General features: G+C 49.1%; 6 protein-coding genes across 6 annotated transcripts, besides 8 other annotated features; 3 read left to right on the top strand and 3 right to left on the bottom strand.

Annotated features, from left to right (window-relative positions):
* Positions 1-208: 208 nt before the first annotated feature.
* Positions 209-845, top strand: PVX_099170 (hypothetical protein). Its single transcript, XM_001614634.1, has one exon. It carries the CDS (start codon positions 295-297, stop codon positions 562-564), a length of 270 nt encoding a protein of 89 aa, XP_001614684.1. The 5' UTR covers positions 209-294; the 3' UTR covers positions 565-845.
* A 5-nt stretch (positions 846-850) lies between these two features.
* On the top strand, positions 851-1,474 carry PVX_099165 (hypothetical protein, conserved; the record flags this gene model as incomplete). The annotated part of the gene is made up of 1 exon (XM_001614633.1): positions 851-1,474. The coding sequence occupies one exon, from the start codon at positions 851-853 to the stop codon at positions 1,472-1,474; it is 624 nt and encodes a 207-aa protein (XP_001614683.1).
* Positions 1,475-3,409: 1,935 nt separating this feature from the next.
* On the bottom strand, positions 3,410-4,864 carry PVX_099160 (transporter, putative; the record flags this gene model as incomplete). Its single annotated transcript, XM_001614632.1, has 1 exon — positions 3,410-4,864. One exon carries the CDS (start codon positions 4,862-4,864, stop codon positions 3,410-3,412), a length of 1,455 nt encoding a protein of 484 aa, XP_001614682.1.
* Positions 4,599-4,630: a microsatellite.
* A 1,535-nt stretch (positions 4,865-6,399) lies between the features above and the next one.
* Positions 6,400-6,422: a microsatellite.
* A 195-nt stretch (positions 6,423-6,617) lies between these two features.
* PVX_099155 (hypothetical protein, conserved) lies at positions 6,618-7,815 on the bottom strand (the record flags this gene model as incomplete). Its single annotated transcript, XM_001614631.1, has 2 exons — positions 6,618-7,575; positions 7,703-7,815. 2 exons carry the CDS (start codon positions 7,813-7,815, stop codon positions 7,380-7,382), a joined length of 309 nt encoding a protein of 102 aa, XP_001614681.1. The 3' UTR covers positions 6,618-7,379.
* Positions 6,638-6,662: a microsatellite.
* Positions 7,190-7,210: a microsatellite.
* Positions 7,329-7,350: a microsatellite.
* Positions 7,453-7,506: a microsatellite.
* Positions 7,816-9,603: 1,788 nt separating the features above from the next.
* Positions 9,604-15,022, top strand: PVX_099150 (hypothetical protein, conserved; the record flags this gene model as incomplete). Its single annotated transcript, XM_001614630.1, has 2 exons — positions 9,604-11,847; positions 12,035-15,022. 2 exons carry the CDS (start codon positions 9,604-9,606, stop codon positions 15,020-15,022), a joined length of 5,232 nt encoding a protein of 1,743 aa, XP_001614680.1.
* A 614-nt stretch (positions 15,023-15,636) lies between these two features.
* PVX_099145 (hypothetical protein, conserved) lies at positions 15,637-17,993 on the bottom strand (the record flags this gene model as incomplete). Its single annotated transcript, XM_001614629.1, has 6 exons — positions 15,637-16,127; positions 16,271-16,431; positions 16,876-16,965; positions 17,279-17,392; positions 17,499-17,611; positions 17,942-17,993. The coding sequence occupies 6 exons, from the start codon at positions 17,991-17,993 to the stop codon at positions 15,908-15,910; spliced, it is 750 nt and encodes a 249-aa protein (XP_001614679.1). The 3' UTR covers positions 15,637-15,907.
* Positions 16,211-16,243: a microsatellite.
* Positions 17,994-18,290: 297 nt separating the features above from the next.
* Positions 18,291-18,314: a microsatellite.
* Positions 18,315-19,379: the final 1,065 nt, after the last annotated feature.

The raw sequence follows: 19,379 nt of genomic DNA, 5'->3' as shown, positions 1-19,379 counted from the left end.
GCACCGGTGCTTTCCCCCCGCTCTGCCGCTTTTAACGCAGCTCCCAAATGCAACGTTGCCAGACGGCCCCATAACTATGTCATAATGGCATAGCTCGCCCACACGATGAATGTACGATTGAATGTACACATAAATGTAAACATAAATGTACGCATGAACGTGTGCATGTAGACTTCTGCGCATGTGGACTTGTGCGCACCTCACACTCGTGTAGGGGCATACGCATTCTTCCCCATATAGCATAGGCTCGCGTCTGGCGCATCCCCTCCTCCACCCGGCCTTCACTGCCTGGAAATGGTGACGCGCGAACAGGTCGGCACACAACCAGGTAAGCGTTACTGTGTGAAGAAGTTGATATTATTCGAAGGGGAGAAAGTGACGCAGGTGCCGAGCAGGAAGCCGACCAGCAAACGGAGCAGTAAGCCGACCATCAAACCGTCCATCAAACTGACCAACAAACCGTCCATCAAACCGACCACCAAATCGACCACCAAATCGACCATCGAACCGACCAGCAAGCCCGCCGATCTGCAAAGGAAAAGTCTATTTTCCCACACAAATTAGCATAATAAAGAAAACGTCCGTATCGTCTGCGTTGTTCGCATCGTCCGCATCGTCCGCTTTGTCCGCATCGTCTGCATCGTCTGCACCCGCGCACCATGATTTCAAACGAACAGAAATGCTACACGTCCCATCGAATGAGAGGCGCTGCACGCAAATGCACCAGCCCGTTTGACAGTTCGCTTGAACCGCCACCTGAATATGCACCTTGCCCGGTCGCACGCACCACGGAAACTCCCCTCATCCCCTATTCCCCCATGCATGTGCTCACTAGACACATTCCATAAAAATGAATGAAGAAATAGAAAAAAATATAAAATTAAATAGCAATTTCATAGAGTTTGAAGAAATCATAAAAGACATCAACACCCCGTTCAGTTTCATCGACTTGGTTGAAATTCCTTGTGTGCCTTTGGTTGACATATACGGATTGTCGCTGCTCAGCAATGAAGCATATTTGGAATATAAAAATGGGTTAAGGGAAGACAAGCTAAATGCAGAAGATGAAATTCGGCTGACTCTCTTTTTTGCAGTAAAGTTATACAAAAAGAATGTCATTAAGATAAAGTTCCCTTCCTACTATGACATCATCGAGACACTGAAGTTTGACCCTGTGTCTGTTACCATAGGGCTGTTCAACCAGTTTTATTTCGAAACCGCATACGAGCTGTGCAATTTGTTGCCAGTCAATGAATGGCCCTCCACCAATTTTTATGACATTTTGAGAAAGGCAGAAAAAACGAGGATACATTTTTTAATAAACAACAAAACGAAGTTAAATTCGTACTTCCTGGAAGGACTCACGAACAAGGAAAAAAAAATTTACAAATACTTTCTTGAGGGCACTTCCAAGGAGAGGGAGTCCATGAATAGGGAAACGACGTTGTTTTATTTTTACGAAAAGGACAAATGAGGCAATAGGGGGAGGAAGAAGCGTTTTGGGGAAGTACTTGTGGGAAATGCGTACGTGCGTACGTGCGAACGTGCGAACGCGCGAACGTGAGCTATTTTCTTCCCCCGCGCGTGGACAGCAGTCAGCGTGAAAACGTTCGGGGCGGTCCTAAAGGACACCATCAACAATTGTGCTTCTCACCGGAGCGGTTCATTCGGACGGGGGGAGAGGTCGGTTGGCGGCGGAGGTGCCTGTTGCAAATTTGGACGCCGCATTTTTCCTTTGTATTTTTTTTCGCAAGGGCGAATTCATCCCTACCTTGTAAACGCTGTGGGCCTTCCCGCGTGCGAGTTGTTAGCGTCAGTTTTTTGTGTTATATATGGGAGATGCTCCAAGCACATTTACGTTTTGCCTCTCGCGTGTTATGTGTTAACTGTTAACGTCGGTTGGCTAGCTAGCTAGCTAGCTGACTATTTTTTTTTTTTTTTTTTTTTAAATTCCATTTTGATGATTTGTTAATGCAAAACGGAATAGCTACTTTATTTGGGAATAATTTTTTTTCGTCATGTTTTAAAAAAAACTCGGAAAAAAGCCAGTAAAAAAATATAAAGCGTTAAAATGTTAATTATCGATGTGAGTATTAACTTTGTGGAGTGGGGGCCGTTTAGGCAGTGGTCTGGCATGACTCGAATGGACCCCCTTTTTGCCATTTTCCCAGTTGCACACACATTGGGGGGGACGCAACATGGGGATAAATAATTATGAACAAATTGTTTCACACGTATGTTTATTGCCTGCAAAGGAAAGGCGAAAAAGAGGGTTGTCCTCTGGTCGTGTTGCACAATAGTAGACAGGGAGTAGCGCACCCTTCAGGCATGCACCATTAGGAAAGGGAGAGAATACCCCTCCTTTGGCGAAATCATTCATTGGGTGTTAAGAAGCACCCGTAAGAGGAAGGGACCTAAATACGACTAAATGGCGTGTGAATAAAGGACAAATTAGTTTCCTTGCAGGTTATTTTCCCATGCAGCAAAAATGATAAAAGGAAAAAAAAAAGTAATAAAAAAAACAGCTGTTCGAAATTAAACGGCGTAACTTGAGAGGGTGCCCATTTTGCAGATGGTGAAAAGTAAAAGTGGGTGAACAAAATGGGGCCCTGTCACTAAAAATGGCGCCGCGCCGCCGGCAATTTGTCGCAATGACGTGTGAGAGGAAGCGGCTGACTTGGCATAAATCGCCATCAACTGCGACACACGGCGAACATCGCGAACAGGGAGAACATCACGAACACGGCGAACAGCGCGACGCATAAAAATCGACAACAACTGCTAACTGTACAGCCGCATGGAAAAACACTCAGGCGCGCAAAATGCAAATGATAAAAGTGAAAGTGAGAGCGGCGTGGCACAAAAGCCTGACTTAAGGTTAATAGCACACACACCACTGCCACTGTGTAAAATCACTGAAGGGGAATGCCATATGCACACACGTACATACGTTATGTGCTCTGTATATTAAAAAAAAAAAAAGCATTCGCGCATTAAAGGATGTGCAGTTGGCGCACATAAAACGCGGCAGGAATTGCCGCCAGTAGGGGTAATTAAAAAATGTGGAAACTAATCAGAGGGGTGCAATGTCGCACATAGGTGCCTAAATATGTGTTCACCCCGCATGTATGCAGAGCTAACTTCTTGGTGGTAAAAAAAAAAAAAAAAAAAAAGGGGGCAATAATATCGGTCAGTCGTACACACAAGTGCGTAGTTCAGTGCGGAGATATATGCTGCCTATACAATTGGTCCGCGCGAAAAAAGAAATGGGGTAACTCTTCGGGTGGCAAATCCTCACCATGCGTTGCTGTTACGGTTGCTGCTACTGTTGCTACTGTTGTTGTTGCCGCTGTTACTGTTGCTACGGTTGTTCTTCTCCTCCTCTCCCCCTTCCACTACCCAAACGCCATCACTCCTTCTTCTTCTCCGTAACCTTCAAATACACGCAGCAAAGCAGGGTGACCACCCCCAGGGCGTTCAGCCCGTAAGTCACGGGCATGTGCTTCTTATCGCCCAGGTACATGTAAACCACGTCGGTCAGGTAGGTGAGGTAAAAATTGATCACCAAGCAGAGTGCACTCACTGCGAACATAATTCCGCACAACTTTCCGAAATGCTCCTTGGAGTACTTCTCATCCACATAGCAATAGAAGCAGGAGAAAACGAAGGAGATGTAAAGGAAAAACAAAATGATGGCCATGATTCTGAAAAAGTACCCATCAAATAGGATCAAAATGTAAGTCAGAAAAATAAACACGTTGTTTGTTAATATGCTGTATACAGAACCAAACTTTCCAGCCAGGTAGCCAAAGAAAGGGGTTGGGATGAAGGACAAAACAGTGGAGAGGGAAAATATAGTCGTGAGGTCATTGTCTTTCCATATAAAAAAGGATCTATTCGTTTTTATAAAATAATCAAATCGAATCATACTCGAACTGCATATAAATAGGGTGATTAAATATTCCCATTTTTGCGGATGATTCCATAGAGATTTTATTTTATCTGAAAAATTGAAACCCTCTTCATTATTGTATGATTTCTTGTCTGCACTTTCGATTCGGTCCATTTCGTTCACCATGCTGATGTTTCTTTTCTTCTCTGGGTTTGAAGATCCCGTGGCTCCCTCACTGTTCAGTTGCGACTGCCCGCTCTTCTTGCTAGGCATAATAAAAATGCCCACCATAAATGCATACAAGCTGCAAGTACACAAGTAGAAGAGGCACAGTATGTAAAATTCGCTATCCTTAAAGCTGTACGCGTAGAAAAAGGCAAATTTTAAAAGCAACCCAACGGCGAACCCTGTAGATCTTGCTGAACCCAGGATCCCAAAAATTAGGGACTCCTGACCCGGGAAATATTTCGATATCTTTAACAACGGAATGAAGGACAAGTCTGCTGAAATACCCAACATTAGAAAGAACATATACCATACGTAGGAGAACTTCAGCACAGCTAGAGAGAGAAATGCTCCTGCTAGGATTATTTGGCCACTTAGGAAGCAGACCTTTTCTCCAAAGGTATCCAGCACATAGCCACTTACTGATGAGAGGAAAAAATGAACAAAGAAGGACAGGGTAAATAAATTGTTCACAGCTGCATCTCGGTTTCCACATGTCATGTAGGATGTATTTGCGTCCACTTTAAATTCCTGCTTTTCATCCGTCGGTCCACATAACTCGCTGAAGGCGCCTGACTTGTATATGATTGGCTGCCAGCCACTGAATCCTGCGTGCACGAAGGTCGCCACCGCCGCCACTACGGAGTACAGCCCCACCGCCACCCACTTGTTCACCCTCAGGTCGTTCGCCACGCTCTGCTCGTACTTGAGCTGCGAAATGTCTTCCTTCCCCTTTTTGGGCGGCATGGCGGATTGAGCGGGTTGAGCGGGTTAAGCGGTTTGAGCGGCGCGTTTAGCTGCTTTCTCAGCTGCTTCGCTACTTCGCTGCTTAGCTACTTCGCTTCTTAACTGCTTAGCTGTGTCCACCGCACCTGCGCGGGGCCCCTATCCACTGGCAGCTACCGAACCCTTGAAGGCCGCTCCCGGTCGCCTTGTTCGGTTCAAACGTGTGCCACTTCGAACCGGGTTGCGCGCCGTTCTTCGCCGCTCGCTTGGGTGTCCCTCCAAATGCGGGGGAGAAATAAAATAAATTAAAAAAAAAGAAAAAGGAAAAAAGGAAAAAATGAAACAACTGCCACAAAGGGGCCACTTCAACTGTTACAGCAAAATGTTACGCTTTAATAACATTTACAAGGTTCCACGCGCGATTGTAAAAAGCGGAAAAATGTTACAGCAAAGCTGCGCGAAAATTTAACCAAGTCGAAGCGAACAGAAGTGGGGAAAAAAGCGGAGAGAAGAAAAAAATATTAAATAATAAAAAAAAAAAATAAAACAAAACGAAACGAAACGAAACGAAACGAAACGAAACGAAACGAAAAATGCCAAATGCAAAATGCCAAATGCGGGAGAACAAAACAAAATAAATTTTAAAAAAAAAAACTGATGGCGCATTTGACCAATATCCTGGGAAAGATTCATACTAAATGCAGCGAAGTCGCCGGCAATTCTTTTTCATGCAAGTCCGCCACTGCATGGGGCATATGTCGTGCATACAGAATATCTACCCCCACGTTTTAGCCGTACGCGTTGCGCCCACGCCTCTGCACAGGTTTTACATGCGGGTTGCGCGAACGCCACATGCAGGATGTCACATGCAAGGTGGCCAATGCTCCGCGCCACCTTCGGTTAATTCCCCCCGCGAGGCCTCTCCATTAGGGGCCCCCAAACGTCCTCCATTTGGTTAAAAAATTTGTGCCACATCCTTTTCGACGCTTTCAAAGTGGTTTTTTTTTATTTTATTTTATTTCATTATTTTGTTACTTTATTATTATTTTTTTTTATTTTTTACTTTTTATTTTTTGCTTTTTCCAGTTGACGGCCCTAGCTTGTCACCATTTGTGTGCCCTCGCGGGAAAACTAAGCGCGCGCAACTTGGACGGCAAAAAATAGTCGACGGGGGGCCCTTCGACCTGCGCTGTAGTAGATATAATACGTTGCGTCCATCTCCACCTCCCAGTCTATGCCGATTGCTAATTGCCCATTCTTCGGCTTGCCTTGGCCATTTGGCCGCCCCCCTTCGAAGCGCGCGTTTCGATTTGCATACCTGGGCGGGAGCTTGCCGTTTTGGCGCCGCGCCGCCTTTTCGCCCGTGTGCATCCCTTTGTGAATCCCCCTGCGCATTGCCATGTGCATTCCCATGTACTTTTTTTTTTTTTTTCCCTCCCCTTCTATCGCTAGTAACCCCCCAATACATGCGGGCAACACGCGTGGCCAACACGCAGCAGCACAAATCGGTGGGTCGAAAATAATAATTGCTGTGCAGGAACACCGCCGCCGTTTCTGCTGCATCCCGAATGCGCGCGGTGGGGTGACCACTTTCGTTGCAGCAAGCATAGCAGCAAGCGTAGCAGCGTGAGGGAGATGGCATGGGATGAGGTCATATGCGCGAGAACACCCGCTTATAAACGCGCATACAAACTTGCGTACCAACTTGCGTACCAACTTGCGCACCCCCCCGCGTCGAACCAACCGTGTTGCTAAACAGCCGCCATTTCTTAAAAAGAACTGAAAAAAAAAATTGGGCGAGAGTTGTGGAAAAACAAAATTTGCTCTCGCAGCAACGAGCGTCCATGCATGAACACACACCCGTACGTAGGCACACGAGCAGGAACACGCGAGGGCATAGATATGTAAATGTCGGAAAAGGAAAATGAGGTGCCCTTCGTTCGTTGGGCAGGGCGAATGATCAACTCGTCCCTCACACAGGGTTGCCGCGTCGAAAAAGAAAAGAAAAAAGTGAACGAATGTATGGGGGGCCAAAATGACGGGTATGTTTTCCCGTTTTTCCCCCCCTCCTTATACCCCTCTGTGGGGTCGCTTCTCCAAAACGACAAACGGGGTTGAAAAGGTAAAGGAGGTCAAATAACGTGCACATGGGTAAACTGCGCAAGAGGTTACCCCCTCATGGCTGCAACAGCTTCTTCTGTGTGGAATGCACAGGATGGTTCACTTCCGCGTGGGTACCGAAAGCGCGACTGGTCATTTCCCCACGCGTTGGCTGCTAAGCGAATAGGAGTAATTTACACACGTTAATCGTTTAGCGGTTAAAAGTGTCGATGATCCGGGGGGAGGGTCCTCCATGCGTTTATGCACCTGACCATGGGCTGATTCCGTAAGTGCATACGATCGAGGGGGAACACAAAAAGAACACACAAATCTGTTTTGTAGCGAAAGGGATTGACTCCTTCCCCCAGGGTTGGCGTCAAAATGGAGCGTTCCTCCAGCCAGTCCGGCCATCCTGCAAAAGTTGGCTGGCCTTGCCCTAGTCGTCCAAATTGTTCAGGGCAGCCAACTCATCATTAAAAAAAAGCTCGTTGCACCCTTTCTTGTTGGCATCCAAACATTTGTCCACCCATTCGCTGTACACGTCAATGCACTCGTCCAGGCTGGTAATCTGGCTTGCGTACTTCACTCCGCATTTGAGGCAGGTCAGCTCGCCGATTCCTTTCGACCTGTGCCTGCGAGGGAGAAGCAAATAAGCAGAGACGCAGCAACAAAAGGGCAAAGACAACCGCGTAGGGTGTATTGCCCCACATCCAGGGAAACATAAACAGAGGGACAGTTCCTCCCTCCACTCATCCTTACAGCTTAATGTCGACCGATTTCTTGTAGCTGCAAAAGGGGCAGTTGAACTGCTTATCCAATTTTACGGGCTTCTTCTTTCTCGGTTTAACTTTTTTGACTTTGCTTCTCGCCATGTTGCATTGGGAGTAAATTCTTTTTTTTGTGTTCCCTTTCCCGGTGGGCGTAATCAAGGGGGGGGAGCGCTTCTCACCAGGGGATCTGTCAACTGCCCGTTGGATGATATGTTCACTAAAGGAGGACTGTGGCGTATGCGCTCCGTCGATTTGGTAGGGCTGACGCAACTGGCTGGGTTGGCTGAGCTGGTCCAACTTTCCGTGCCTCCCCAATTGAACGGATGCAACGGCAGGCCTGTCTCGCGCTCGGCCTTCTGCCCAAGTGCTGCTTCCCTGCGGCTTCCCTGTGGTGGGTAGTGGTGGGGTCAGTTGACCGTTCCGCCTGCGCGCCTTAAAAGCGAATTGGCAATTGGGAAGGTACGCAAATGCAAAATGGGGACTTCGAGAAAGGCGGGTCAGGGAAAAATTAAAAAAAAAAAAATTCACAAAATGTAAACGAATGATATAATTTTAAAGTGGGAAATAATTGCGGCCACTCGATTCACTCGTGCGGCAGCGGTGAGGAGTCATCGCAGAAGTTAAAGAAGTCGCGCGGGGAATCCTGCTGTTGCCATTTTTAACACAGCTGCAAATTGGCAAATTGGCAAAGAGGCAAATCGTCAAATAGGCCAATCACCAAATAGGCAACGAGTGACGCGGCGGAGAAGGAACTCCTTTTTTTTTCGCACTCGCGCGGAACGAGCGTGGGGAGGGAGGCAGCTGGGGAGTGAAAAATTAAACGTGAAAAATGAAAAGAGAAAAATGAAGCGTGAAAAACGACGGCGTGGAACTTTCGGCAGCGGGCAATTTCGCGCAGGGGAAAAAAAATCGTCAAAAGAGCGTCAAAAAGGACGCTAAAAAGAGCGCCAAAGGAGCGCCAAAAAACACCGCAATTTTTTGCCAACAAATCCGCGGGAAAAGTCGACCAAAGGGCACACCCCGCATGCGTCAAGCAGGGGATGCACACGAATGTGTATTTTACTTTTTCCCGAAATGTACGCAAGGACGCGTGTTCAGTCAGGATGCATAATTTTTAATCGCACGATGGGAAGGGCCCCCCGATGGGCACGAGTGGCCGGGCGGCCCACGCAAAGGTAAGATAGATAGCACAAAAAAATTGCAAGGCGAAAAAAAAAAAAAAAGAAAAAAAAAAACTTTAGACATTAGCCCCAAGCCAAATATGCAACTTGGCCGATAAAGCACGCCGGGAGAATAGCAATCTTTGACCCTGAAGCTGTGCGGCAAAGGGGCAGGGAGGCAGCGAATCGGCAAAAGTGCAAAATTGCAAAATTGCAGAAGTGCAAAACTGCTGAAGTGCGAATTGCCGCGCGGCCGGAGAACGCATCCCGGAGGGGGAGAGGAACCCCGGCGAGGACACAGAAAGGCTCGTTGCCTTTTCGGACGCAAAATTCCTCATCAGCTTCACCACGAAGAAGGGAATGAAGGGAACCTTCGAAAATATAGCAGCACTAAATAGTAACAGCGCCAAGAGGGAACGCAAGGCGAAAGAGAGGCGAACGTATCCCCCACGAGGAGGTACAAAAAAGGGAACCCCTTTTATCATGCCATAACACTTTTTAAAAAAAAAAAAAAAAAAACATTCTCCACACACATGTGTACAGGATTGCTCATCTGAGGTAGTGCACTTGTTTGTGTGCCCCTCCAAGTGGGGAAAAAATAAAACAAAAGGGAAAGGCGGACCGAACTCTCACGTAACCCTACGGACTGCGTGATCGTTTCCCTTTTGGAATCTTCATCCCCCCACAAAGTGACATGACCCAGGGTGAGCACTCCCCCCGCCCCCAACTAATGAGTAAAGATGATATAGACCGATTAAATGTGTTCCCCCCGGATGGAGGAGGGGAAAATGAAAATGACGAAACGGATGAGAATGAACTCGGCGAAAGGGAAAATTGCGCTCCCATTTTGGACGCGTCTTCTCCGAGGGGGAGTCACAACCATATGGGGGGCAATAATGAAAAGGATAATCTTCCGGGTGGAAGTGATTCCCCTAGGGGGGAATCTCCACTATATGCCTTAGGCGAGGTGGTCCAGGGGGGAAGCGGTGAAAGGGAAGAAAAGGCTGAAAAGGGTGAAAGGGAAGAAAACGCTATAAACGCTGAAAACACCGCCAGCACCGCCAACATGGATGGCACCCTGAACAGTGACGAAGCCAAGCGGGGCGCCCCCCACCCAGCGGAAGGAATGGAAAGTGCTCCCCTACACTGCAGCATAAACACCGTTGCAACGGCCGACAGTGGGGAAAACAACACGAGGGAAAGTCCCCCAACGGGGACTCAAAATTGCTCCAATCCCATTAGCTGCATAAGCACAACGCGTAATCATAACACAGATGAGCATGTAGAAATGGTAGAGCAGACGTTAGAGTGCGTTCCTCTCGTAGGCGAAGAGAAGGAAGCAACTTTTGCCCCCGAGACAGATGTAGAATCGAAGAGGGAGGAGGCGATTTTGTTAAAACCAAATTCTGCCAATTCATGCGTGGCCGTAGCTTGCATTGAGGAGTCACCTGCAGTTGGGGATTACTCAAGGGAGGTAGCTGCTGTGGTGGGAGAAGCTGCCAGCTGTATAGTTGATGGCATCTTGAATGAGGTCGCCAATGACTCTGCTAGCCGAGGAGAAGAGCTGCTCTCCCTCGCACACACAGTAAGCAGCTTCCAAGCCGAACTGCTGGAAAAAAACAAAGGCACATTTGAAGAAGTTAAAAAAAGGGGCCTCCTCATTGTGTTGGCCATTAAACAATCATTTAAGAACAAAACGGAAAAGGTCCTCTGCTCCAGGTGCAGCCCCGCATGGGCGTCCCTGAACGGTGCCCAGGAACTTTTCCGGGTTATATTAAAACTGCTAGTAGAAAAAGAAACGAGCGAATTGTACTTGGCTCATTTTTTGGAGAAGCTGAAGAGGGACGTGGAGGGGGCCAACCGGACGGCGCAGCGCCGATGGGCACAGCAGGTGGTTGAGCGGCTGACCGAGCGGCTGAGTGAGCGGTTGGTTGAGCGGCTAACTGCGCGGCTGACCAAGCAGGTGGCCAAACACGTAGAGAGAGAGGCGGCCCACCGAACGGCGGAGGCACAACTCCAAATAAGCAGCCTGAGCAAAGACAGAACAACCATCATGGACGCCATTAAAAAATGGGAGGAGCACTTTCACCAAATGAGAAGTGAACAGGAAATCCTCCACGCAAAGGTCAAAATCAGTGTCCAAACAAGCTTCCTCAATTTTACAGAATATACAGTTCATCTGCTCCTAAAGATTCATTCTGCCCTTTGCCAGAAGAGCGACAAGCTGGCATTTCTAATCAACCGGCTGAAGTGCATTGGACTTGACTGGAGAGCCTCCCAGGGGGGCAAAGGGAAAGGGAAGCGGCAGAGGAGGGGGGGGGAGCCACGTGCAGAGGCCCACCACGGTGAGGGGAAAATCCCTAGGGGGAAAAAAGGGGAAAAGCAAAAGAGGAAGAAAAGAGCTGCAGGGAGAAGCAAAACTGGCGTCAGGAGAGGAAGAAGTAACAGAAGTGAACGTAGCTGTAGGAGCGAACGCAGCAGCGGGGGCGAGGGCTGCACGTCCTCCCTTGGGGGGAGTAGCCCCCCGCGCAGTGGCAGCTCCAGCATGTCCAAATCGGGTAACCACCACTCACGTAGCACTTCCCCCCGTAGCACCTCCTCCTGCGGATCCAGCGTGTGCCTTTCGAACGAGCTGTGCCTCTCCGACCTGACGCACATGAACAGTAAGGGGCTCACGGACGGAGGGGGCAAAAAAAAGGGGCGCAAAAAAGTGAGGCAATTGCTAATCAGGGCAAGTGCATCCAAGGAGGGGAAAAACAGGGCACGCTCGGTGGACAACGCGGGGAAGACCCCCCCCAACAAGGGGAGAAGGAAGCCTCGCCACAGGGATGAGCAGTTTGAGCGGTTTGAGCGGCGCGACCGGCACGATCATCCGCAGCAGCGCAAGCTGTATAGCCGGTACAGGAGGTACAAACGGCTCTACGCCGAAGAGCTGCAAAAGAACAAGACGCTGCATTTTCTGCTGACGAACAAGGTAAAGCCGGGCGACGAGTAGCGGCCAGGACTGCCGCTACGCGAGCTGTTATACATAGTGTCTACTGATGTCTCCTACTGTGTCTCCTTATGTGTGCCTACTGTGTCTCCTACTGTGTCTGCTACTGTGTCTGCTACCGTGTGCTTCCCCTGTGCCTGATGAGAGCGCTTCCGACCCCCCCCCGCAGGACGAAGAAATCGCCCAAGTGAGAAGTGCGCTCAGGGAAGAGATGCAAAGCAGGCTTTTCATCCACGAGGAGGAGGAGAAAAGGAAGCTAAAAGAAATAAACGAGCTGAAGGGGCTGCTACAAAATGAAGAAGTGGCCAACAAGAAGTTAGCCATTCGAAATGAACAGATGGAGGAGCAAAATAAAAGTTTAAAAAAAAAAAACGACTTATACGAATGCACAGAGAAGGAATTGAAAAACCAGCTGAGCGAACTGAACATGGCACTTACCAAGGAGAGGAGAAAGAACAAACGGTTGGCTTCGCAAAAGGGAAAATTGAAGAGCGCTCTTTTGAGATATAACCATGGGGTGAACTTGCTTGACGGGGGGAGGTACCGTCGTGATGGGAAGTGGTGTGTGAATGTTTCCCCTGTGGAGTGTGTAGACGGAGAGATGGGAAGCGAAGCGGACAGCAGCGTTGGAAGTGAAGAAGACAGCATCGTTGGAAGTGAAGACAACAGCGAGGGTAGCGAACGTTTTTACGAGGATGAAATGTATGCCCCGCTCGGCACGGTGAAAGTTGCAGATCAGTTTACGAAGCGGCAAAGGAGAAAGCTACTGATGCAAGGAAGAATTAACAAAGTGCATGGCCGACCGCGTAACAACAGGAGCGAGGACCCCTATGGAAGGCACCACCAGCAGAATGAATACAAACACGTTAAGTTAAACTCCCTCTGCTTCAGCGATAACTCCGTGGATGTTAGGATGCCGAGGAGCAGGCACCTCCCAAGGGGCGGCGGCACCAAAGGGGAGCCCTCCGTGCGTGAAAAGGGCATCCGGAGGGAAGGGCAACACCAAACAGGGAGGCAAACGGGGAAGCAAACAGGGAAGCAACATGGGGACCCCCCCCTGCACATCGCCGAACAAATCCGGAGAGACCTCAAAAATTTCGACGAAACGAAATACAAGAAAGTTATAAGTGACATTACCAAAGAGGAGAAAGTAATAGAAAAAATAAAAGAAGACGATTTGTACTCTATATTTATGCAAAACTGGGAGGAATCTCACATGGGGGTAGAGGAGGGGGCAAATAATGGGCCCCTCTCCTGGTCGGGGTCCTTCATGCACCATCTGAATAGGAGCATTCTTTGTGCCAATCAAGGCGAGGGAATTCCCCCAGGGGGGAATTATGAGCAGCTGGAAAGGGGGGTAAATAATGAGGCAAAACGGGGAGATTTCACAGAAGGTAGTTACGCCAACGCTGTGGATAATTGCCAGGATGACCTCACATACGGGGTGAACCCCCTTCGGGAGAACCCCGTGGGGATGGCCACTCAAAGGGAAGCAACCCTAATGGGACATCCTGGGGGGCACAAAAACGTCACCTTAAGTTATGACCCCAAGTGTGCAGGCGGAATGGATGCATTCCCCGTGGAAGAGACGCAAATGGCTAGCGGGGCAGATCTGCCAAGGGGGGAGCCGCAGCAGCAGCAACAGCCACATGAGGAGGAAAGAAACAACGGGGTGGTCACCTCAAATGGGATGAATAACCCTGTTGGGAAAGGCCTTGGCGGTGCGATCGGTGGGGCGTCTACTTTGGACGCCCAACACGGGAACGGTGGCAGTGAGCGGCACGGAACAAATCACACCGAAGGAGGAGAAGCAAACCAACTCACCACTACCCCCCAGGGAGAGACCACCAACGAGGGGATCTTAAAAAACTACGAAACGTACAAAAAAAACAAAGACAAATTTATTCACCTGACTTTACGCAAGCAGGTGATTCACGTGGGGAACGAACGTACACCCGCGGGAGGAGGAGGAAGAGGGGGGAAAAAAAACACCTCCCTAGCAAATGTAATAAACAAGGAGATCTCCAAAAGGGAGAGTAAAAACGGTTTCCCTGCCTACGCCGAGGAAGAGGAAGCATTCGAAATGGAGAGGAATTATGCCCCTTTCCAAAGCGCACAGGGTGGTAATACCCTCGATAAGGATAGGGACCTGCGAGAGAGCATCATGATGCGTTATACATACGGGAGTGATACCCATAGGGGTGTAACCCTACAGAGCAATATGCACGAGGGGACTCACCTTGAACGGATTTTATATGACCAAACGGATGCGCACTTCTTTCAACCGTCTGAGAAAAGGGAGGGCAGCGTGGTAGGTGAGGCTGCTGGACAGGATGGCGAACGGGGGGCGCATGAGCCAAATGGAGAGGGCGAAAGAGTGGACCCCATCCGAATAGCACGTAACCCACACAGGGATGAATTGGGCCTACACAATGTAAGCAGCAATGTGGTGAGCACAAGCCGCACAAGTTACCCGCCCGTTGGTGGGGGAATTTCTCGAGAGAAAAACCTCCCCCCCAATGGTGATGACATCACAGCCCCGCCTTGTGAAGGACCAAATGGGGAGAGCCACCGGGGGAACAACGCTGCGCACTCCCCGCATTCCTTGAGCATGTTGATGGGCGCCACTCGGAAGGACAAAACTGGGTGTAGACTGATCACCCCGGATGCACCCAACAAGGGGACTCCCTCTTATGCGGCCACCCATTTGGTGAAGATCGACAGCAACGCGGCGGAGTTGTGTCCCCCCCCTTCTCTCGAGGAGCACAACAGACCACATACCGCTGCTGCGAAGTTGAATGAACGGAATGGAAGTGGCTCGCCGATGGGCATCCCTCCAATCGAGGAGAATTCACGTGGCGCGGTAAACGAAACATTAAATTACAGCCACCAGAAAGGGGGCCACCCTTGGGATAATAAAATCAGCGCGGGTGGTTACGACCCCAAGGGTGAAGCCCTCAATGCAGCATTGGGGCCGCACCAAACAGGCGCAGCTGCGTCTGCAGCTGTGTCTGCGGCTGTGTCTGCGGCTGTGTCTGCAGCTGTGTCTGCAGCTTTGCCCGCAGCTTTGCCGAAAAGGGACTCCTGCGAAGGCGCGTCACCGAGGAAGAGTGTCGGGGATAGGGGCGTCCTAAGTAGGCTGCTCAGGAAGAAGTAGAGTCCGTCACTCATTTGGGTTGTTTAATTTTTCGGCGTTCGCTCGCTCATTCGTTTGCCCATTTGCTCGCTCGATCGCTCGTTTTTTTTTTTTTTTTGTGCCCCCGCGGGGCGTCGAATTTACGCCATTTTCGCGTTGCATGAGAATTGTCTGGCGGACGCCCCCCATTCGACGGTTTTATATTTTTACTGCTCATCATTTTTACTGCTCATCATTTTTATGGCTCATTATTTTTGCGGCTTGCCAATTTACCCATTTGATCATTTTGTTGAACGCCCCTTTTGAAGAACCTTTTTCCACATGGGAGAGCACTTGGTCGTGCCCACCGATGGGTAGCCGCTGTGTGTGGGGCGCGAGAAGATCCGCGCAAGTGGGGGTACAGCTCCCTCACAAGTAACTTTAGTTGGTTTAGCCCTATATGCGCAAACGAACCAGTTAAACCGTGTGGGAGGTGCGAATAGGTGTTCCTTTCATCTGCGCTTACCTGCGCTCATATGCGCTCACGTGCCTGCACCTGTGCTGGGTCACCTCTCCCCTTGGAGTCATTCAAGGGAAGGCAAAATTAGACGACTGCTATGCGCGTCTAGGGGGACAAACTACACAAACAGTTTTGTTACCGAATGGCAAAAAAAGTTGGGCGTGCACAGCGGCGCAGAAGTACCTGAACAGGTATCCCATGTTGGCCCCCTTTGGTTGGAGAAATAATTAGGCGGAACTTAAAGAAAAATTGCGGCAATCAGAGGGGGGAAAGGGGGCCAGTGATGAGGGGGGCACAAAACAAAAATTAGGAGAAACAAATGGGGGGGAAAAACAAAAATAAAAGGGCGGAAAGGAGACAGATAGACGGAGAAACGATACGCGGAAACGCTGCACGCACGGCCCTCCCTAGGAATGCTTCGAAATGAGGACCTTAAATTCTTCGTAGAGGTCCGCGTTGGTCTCGCCAAATATCGCCTGCGCCTTCTTCAGCGTCTCCTCCCTCTTCTGCTGGTGGTTGTTTAGCTTTTTAATATTGGACAGAAACTGGTTGAACTGCTCGTACGTCAGTCTGCTCCTTGCGTTTCGGAAGAAGGCCCTGCCGTCTGTGTTCTTCTCGCCGGGGGATCTGCAAAAAGGGGCAGTCAAATGGGGCAGCCAAATGGGGCAGCCAAATGGGGCAGCCAAATGGGGCAGCCAAATGGGGCAGTCAAGTGGGGCAATCAAAATGAAGAGCGGACGAATCTCCACTGCTGGGTTCGTCGAGGTTACCCCGCTCCCAGGTAGGGCGAGTTGAAGCTCCCGTTGATGATGTTGTGCGCGTCCGAATTAACAATTTTGTTAATCAGCGTTTGGCAGGAGTCCTCGTTGCCGTTGATCTCCAGCATCGTTCTCGGCGCGGTCGTCTGCAGCATGTCGTCCGCGGAATAGTACTGCGAGTGGGGGGGAGCAGTGTAAAGGGGAGGAGTGCACAGGGAAGAAGTGCACAGGAAAGAAGTGCACAGGGAAGAAGTGCACAGGGAAGAAGTGTACAGGGAAGAAGTGCACAGGGAAGAAGTGCACAGGGAAGAAGTGTACAGGGAAGAAGTGCACAGGGAAGAAGTGCACAGGGAAGAAGTGTACAGGGAAGAAGTGTACAGGGAAGAAGTGCACAGGGAAGAAGTGCACAGGGAAGAAGTGTACAGGGAAGAAGTGTACAGGGAAGAAGTGCACAGGGAAGAAGTGTACAGGGAAGTAGTGTTCCTCTTGTGGGGCGCCCCCTTCCCCCATACGCACACACCAAACGTGTGGTTAACTCGTACGATCAAATGTGCATTCGCACAAAATATGCATTCGCGAAAAATGCACAACTCTACAAATGGCATCTTCGAAGCTACCTTATGGGCATCCTCCACGTCATGTTCCTCCTGGATGGAATTGAGGACGGCCTTCTTCAGATTCTCCAGTCGGTCGATGTCCCTATTCAGCTGGGAAAAAAAAAAAAATAAAAAAAAAAAAAAAAATAAATAAAATAAAATAAAATACACTTGTCGATGCCGGTTGAGCGAGCCACAAAATGGTTGCCGCTATTGGGGCAGTTTTTTATAAAAAAAGAAGAGGCTCTTCCTCCGCATCGTCCAAACCAATTGCAACGCGTTTATTTTTGGTGCAATCACGGTGTGTTTTCCATTCCGCTTCGTTTACAGACGGGTCTCTTTTTAAGTTCCCCCCCAGGGGAAACATACACATGTGGGCACCAGTGTTAAGCCCCCTACGTGGTTGTGCTGCCCTCAGTTTTACCTTCTTAATGGTCGTAATCAACTGCTTGTTCTCGTCCGCCAGCTGGTTTCCCCTCTGCGTTGATTCGATTAGCTGAACCTCCAAATTGCTATATTTTTTTTGTATGGACGAAAGCTGAGCAGTGGGTGAAGGGGATAAAATGGGGGCAAATTAACAGACGCTCCGTTTTTTCCTTTTTTTGCATGAAAAGGGATACGCCGCAAGAGGATGAAAGAATTACTTGCTCTAGCTTCTCCGTCAGCTGCCCCTTGAGGGATCTAATTTCTGCCTCCTGGGAGGTGACCCTCGTCTTGTACGCGTTGGTGACGATTTTGAATCCTAAGGCGAGTTGTTCTGCAAGGGGGGGCCATAAGGAAAAGGGGAAGGGAAAGGAAAATGGGTAGGCAATAAGGAAAAGGGAAAAGGATAACGAAAGGGAAACACGAGTGGGTACTCTCTCCCCATTGGCCACGCTTCTAAACCCCATGGGGGGTCAGCCGACGAGACGGTTCTCCTATCCCCCCGGTTTGTATGCACACGGCCACCACACGAAAAATGCATCAACTGGTTCATAAATTATACACAGGTCGAAACGGGCGGCAATGAAGTGGTCACTCCCTCAAGGGAGCCACGCGACGTTTACTCTCCTCGGGCGGGCAAAAACGCCCCAGGGTAGTTAATCACCATCTGCATCTGAGGGCAGCCAACTGAGGTCTGTCGTCCCTGCGTTCGACATTTTGGTGTAAATTCTCTTGGACAGTTTTAAGGGGGAAACACAAAAGAGAAAAAAAAAAAAAGAAGTCGCAGCAAGAACGATTCCAAATGGTGAAAGGCTGCAAAAAAAAAGGGGGAATTTACAAATGTTGGTTGTGCAGGAGGGGCGGTCGGATTGTGGCAATACGTGCGTGCACTACGCGTGTGTACTTCTATCTGCCTTGCTGCAACTGGCGGGTGAAACAGCTCCTCTGCGAAGGGGGTTACACAACTGAGGCAGCGAATTTGTGCAGGCCTGTGGGGCAAGGGCAGCACCAGCGCATGCGCATATGCATATACATATGCGTATACCTCCGTGTATACCTGCCCAGATTTGGCCCCTTTATGATGAATCGGAGTGCATCCTGAGGATAGCGTCCTCCCCTTTTCGCGCAAACGTAGCACTACTGTGCAGATGGGTGAAGGGTAAAACGTGGGAAATACAAAAAAAGGAAAGCCACGTGCGGGTAAAAAAGGGGAACAAAAAAAAAAAAAAAAAAAAAAAGGCAATAAATGGAAAGCGTATGTGTGGGTGGAAGGCAACAAATGATTTGCTGACGAACGATTTGCTAACAAACGGTAGGTGAAGGAACGGATTCGAGAGCGGGACAATTAATCCTTCGCAACGACGGACAACGCCGGTAGGCAGGTAGGTCGGTAGGTGCGCCCCAGCGTTATGTCTTTGCCCGGCGTTCGTTTATCTTGCAGTGTCCTTCGCCCTCTTTCCTCGCTGGCTCGTGCGAGTAAAAGTCAGTAGCAGCATTTCAATCATTTGCAGCCATGACTACAAAACGTTTGTTTGGATTTCTTTCCCGTTTGTCACTCTTGGCTAGGCGTTGTTGCGCTAAGTTAAGCGGTAATTTTTTTTTTTTTTTTTTCTTCACGTGTGGGAAGCCCCCGTGTGTATGTCAGTGTATGCCCGTGTATGCAGCGCTGGCAATTAATTGCAAAAAAAAAAAAAAAAAAGTTAAAACATATGGTAGGAAAAAAAAAAAAGGACTAACAAGGGTTAAAGGAGGGGAAAAAAAAAAAAAAAAAAAACGAAAATGTGGACTGCGAAACGAACGCGCTCATGCCACAACTCACGCAGCTATGCAAATGGTTAATAGAATGAGGCGGTAGGGGGAAAAAAACAAAAAAAAACGAAAAAAACGTAAAAAACTAAAACAGAAATGAAATTAAAATTAAAATTAAAGTAACTCCATGCGCAAATCGTGAACAAAACGTATGTTGTATTTGTTTTAAAGGAAAAACGTTATGCTAAGGTGGTGCTGCAGAACGTGCGGGGGGGGCAGTTGGTCCTCTACGTAAATCCGTGCCGGGGGTCCCCCCCGCTTTCATCCGTATGTACAGCCGCATGTACATCCGT

This window comes from Plasmodium vivax, chromosome 7, assembly GCF_000002415.2.
Source record: "Plasmodium vivax chromosome 7, whole genome shotgun sequence".
Classification (NCBI taxonomy): domain Eukaryota; phylum Apicomplexa; class Aconoidasida; order Haemosporida; family Plasmodiidae; genus Plasmodium; species Plasmodium vivax.
This window is presented reverse-complemented; position numbering and strand designations above follow the sequence as displayed.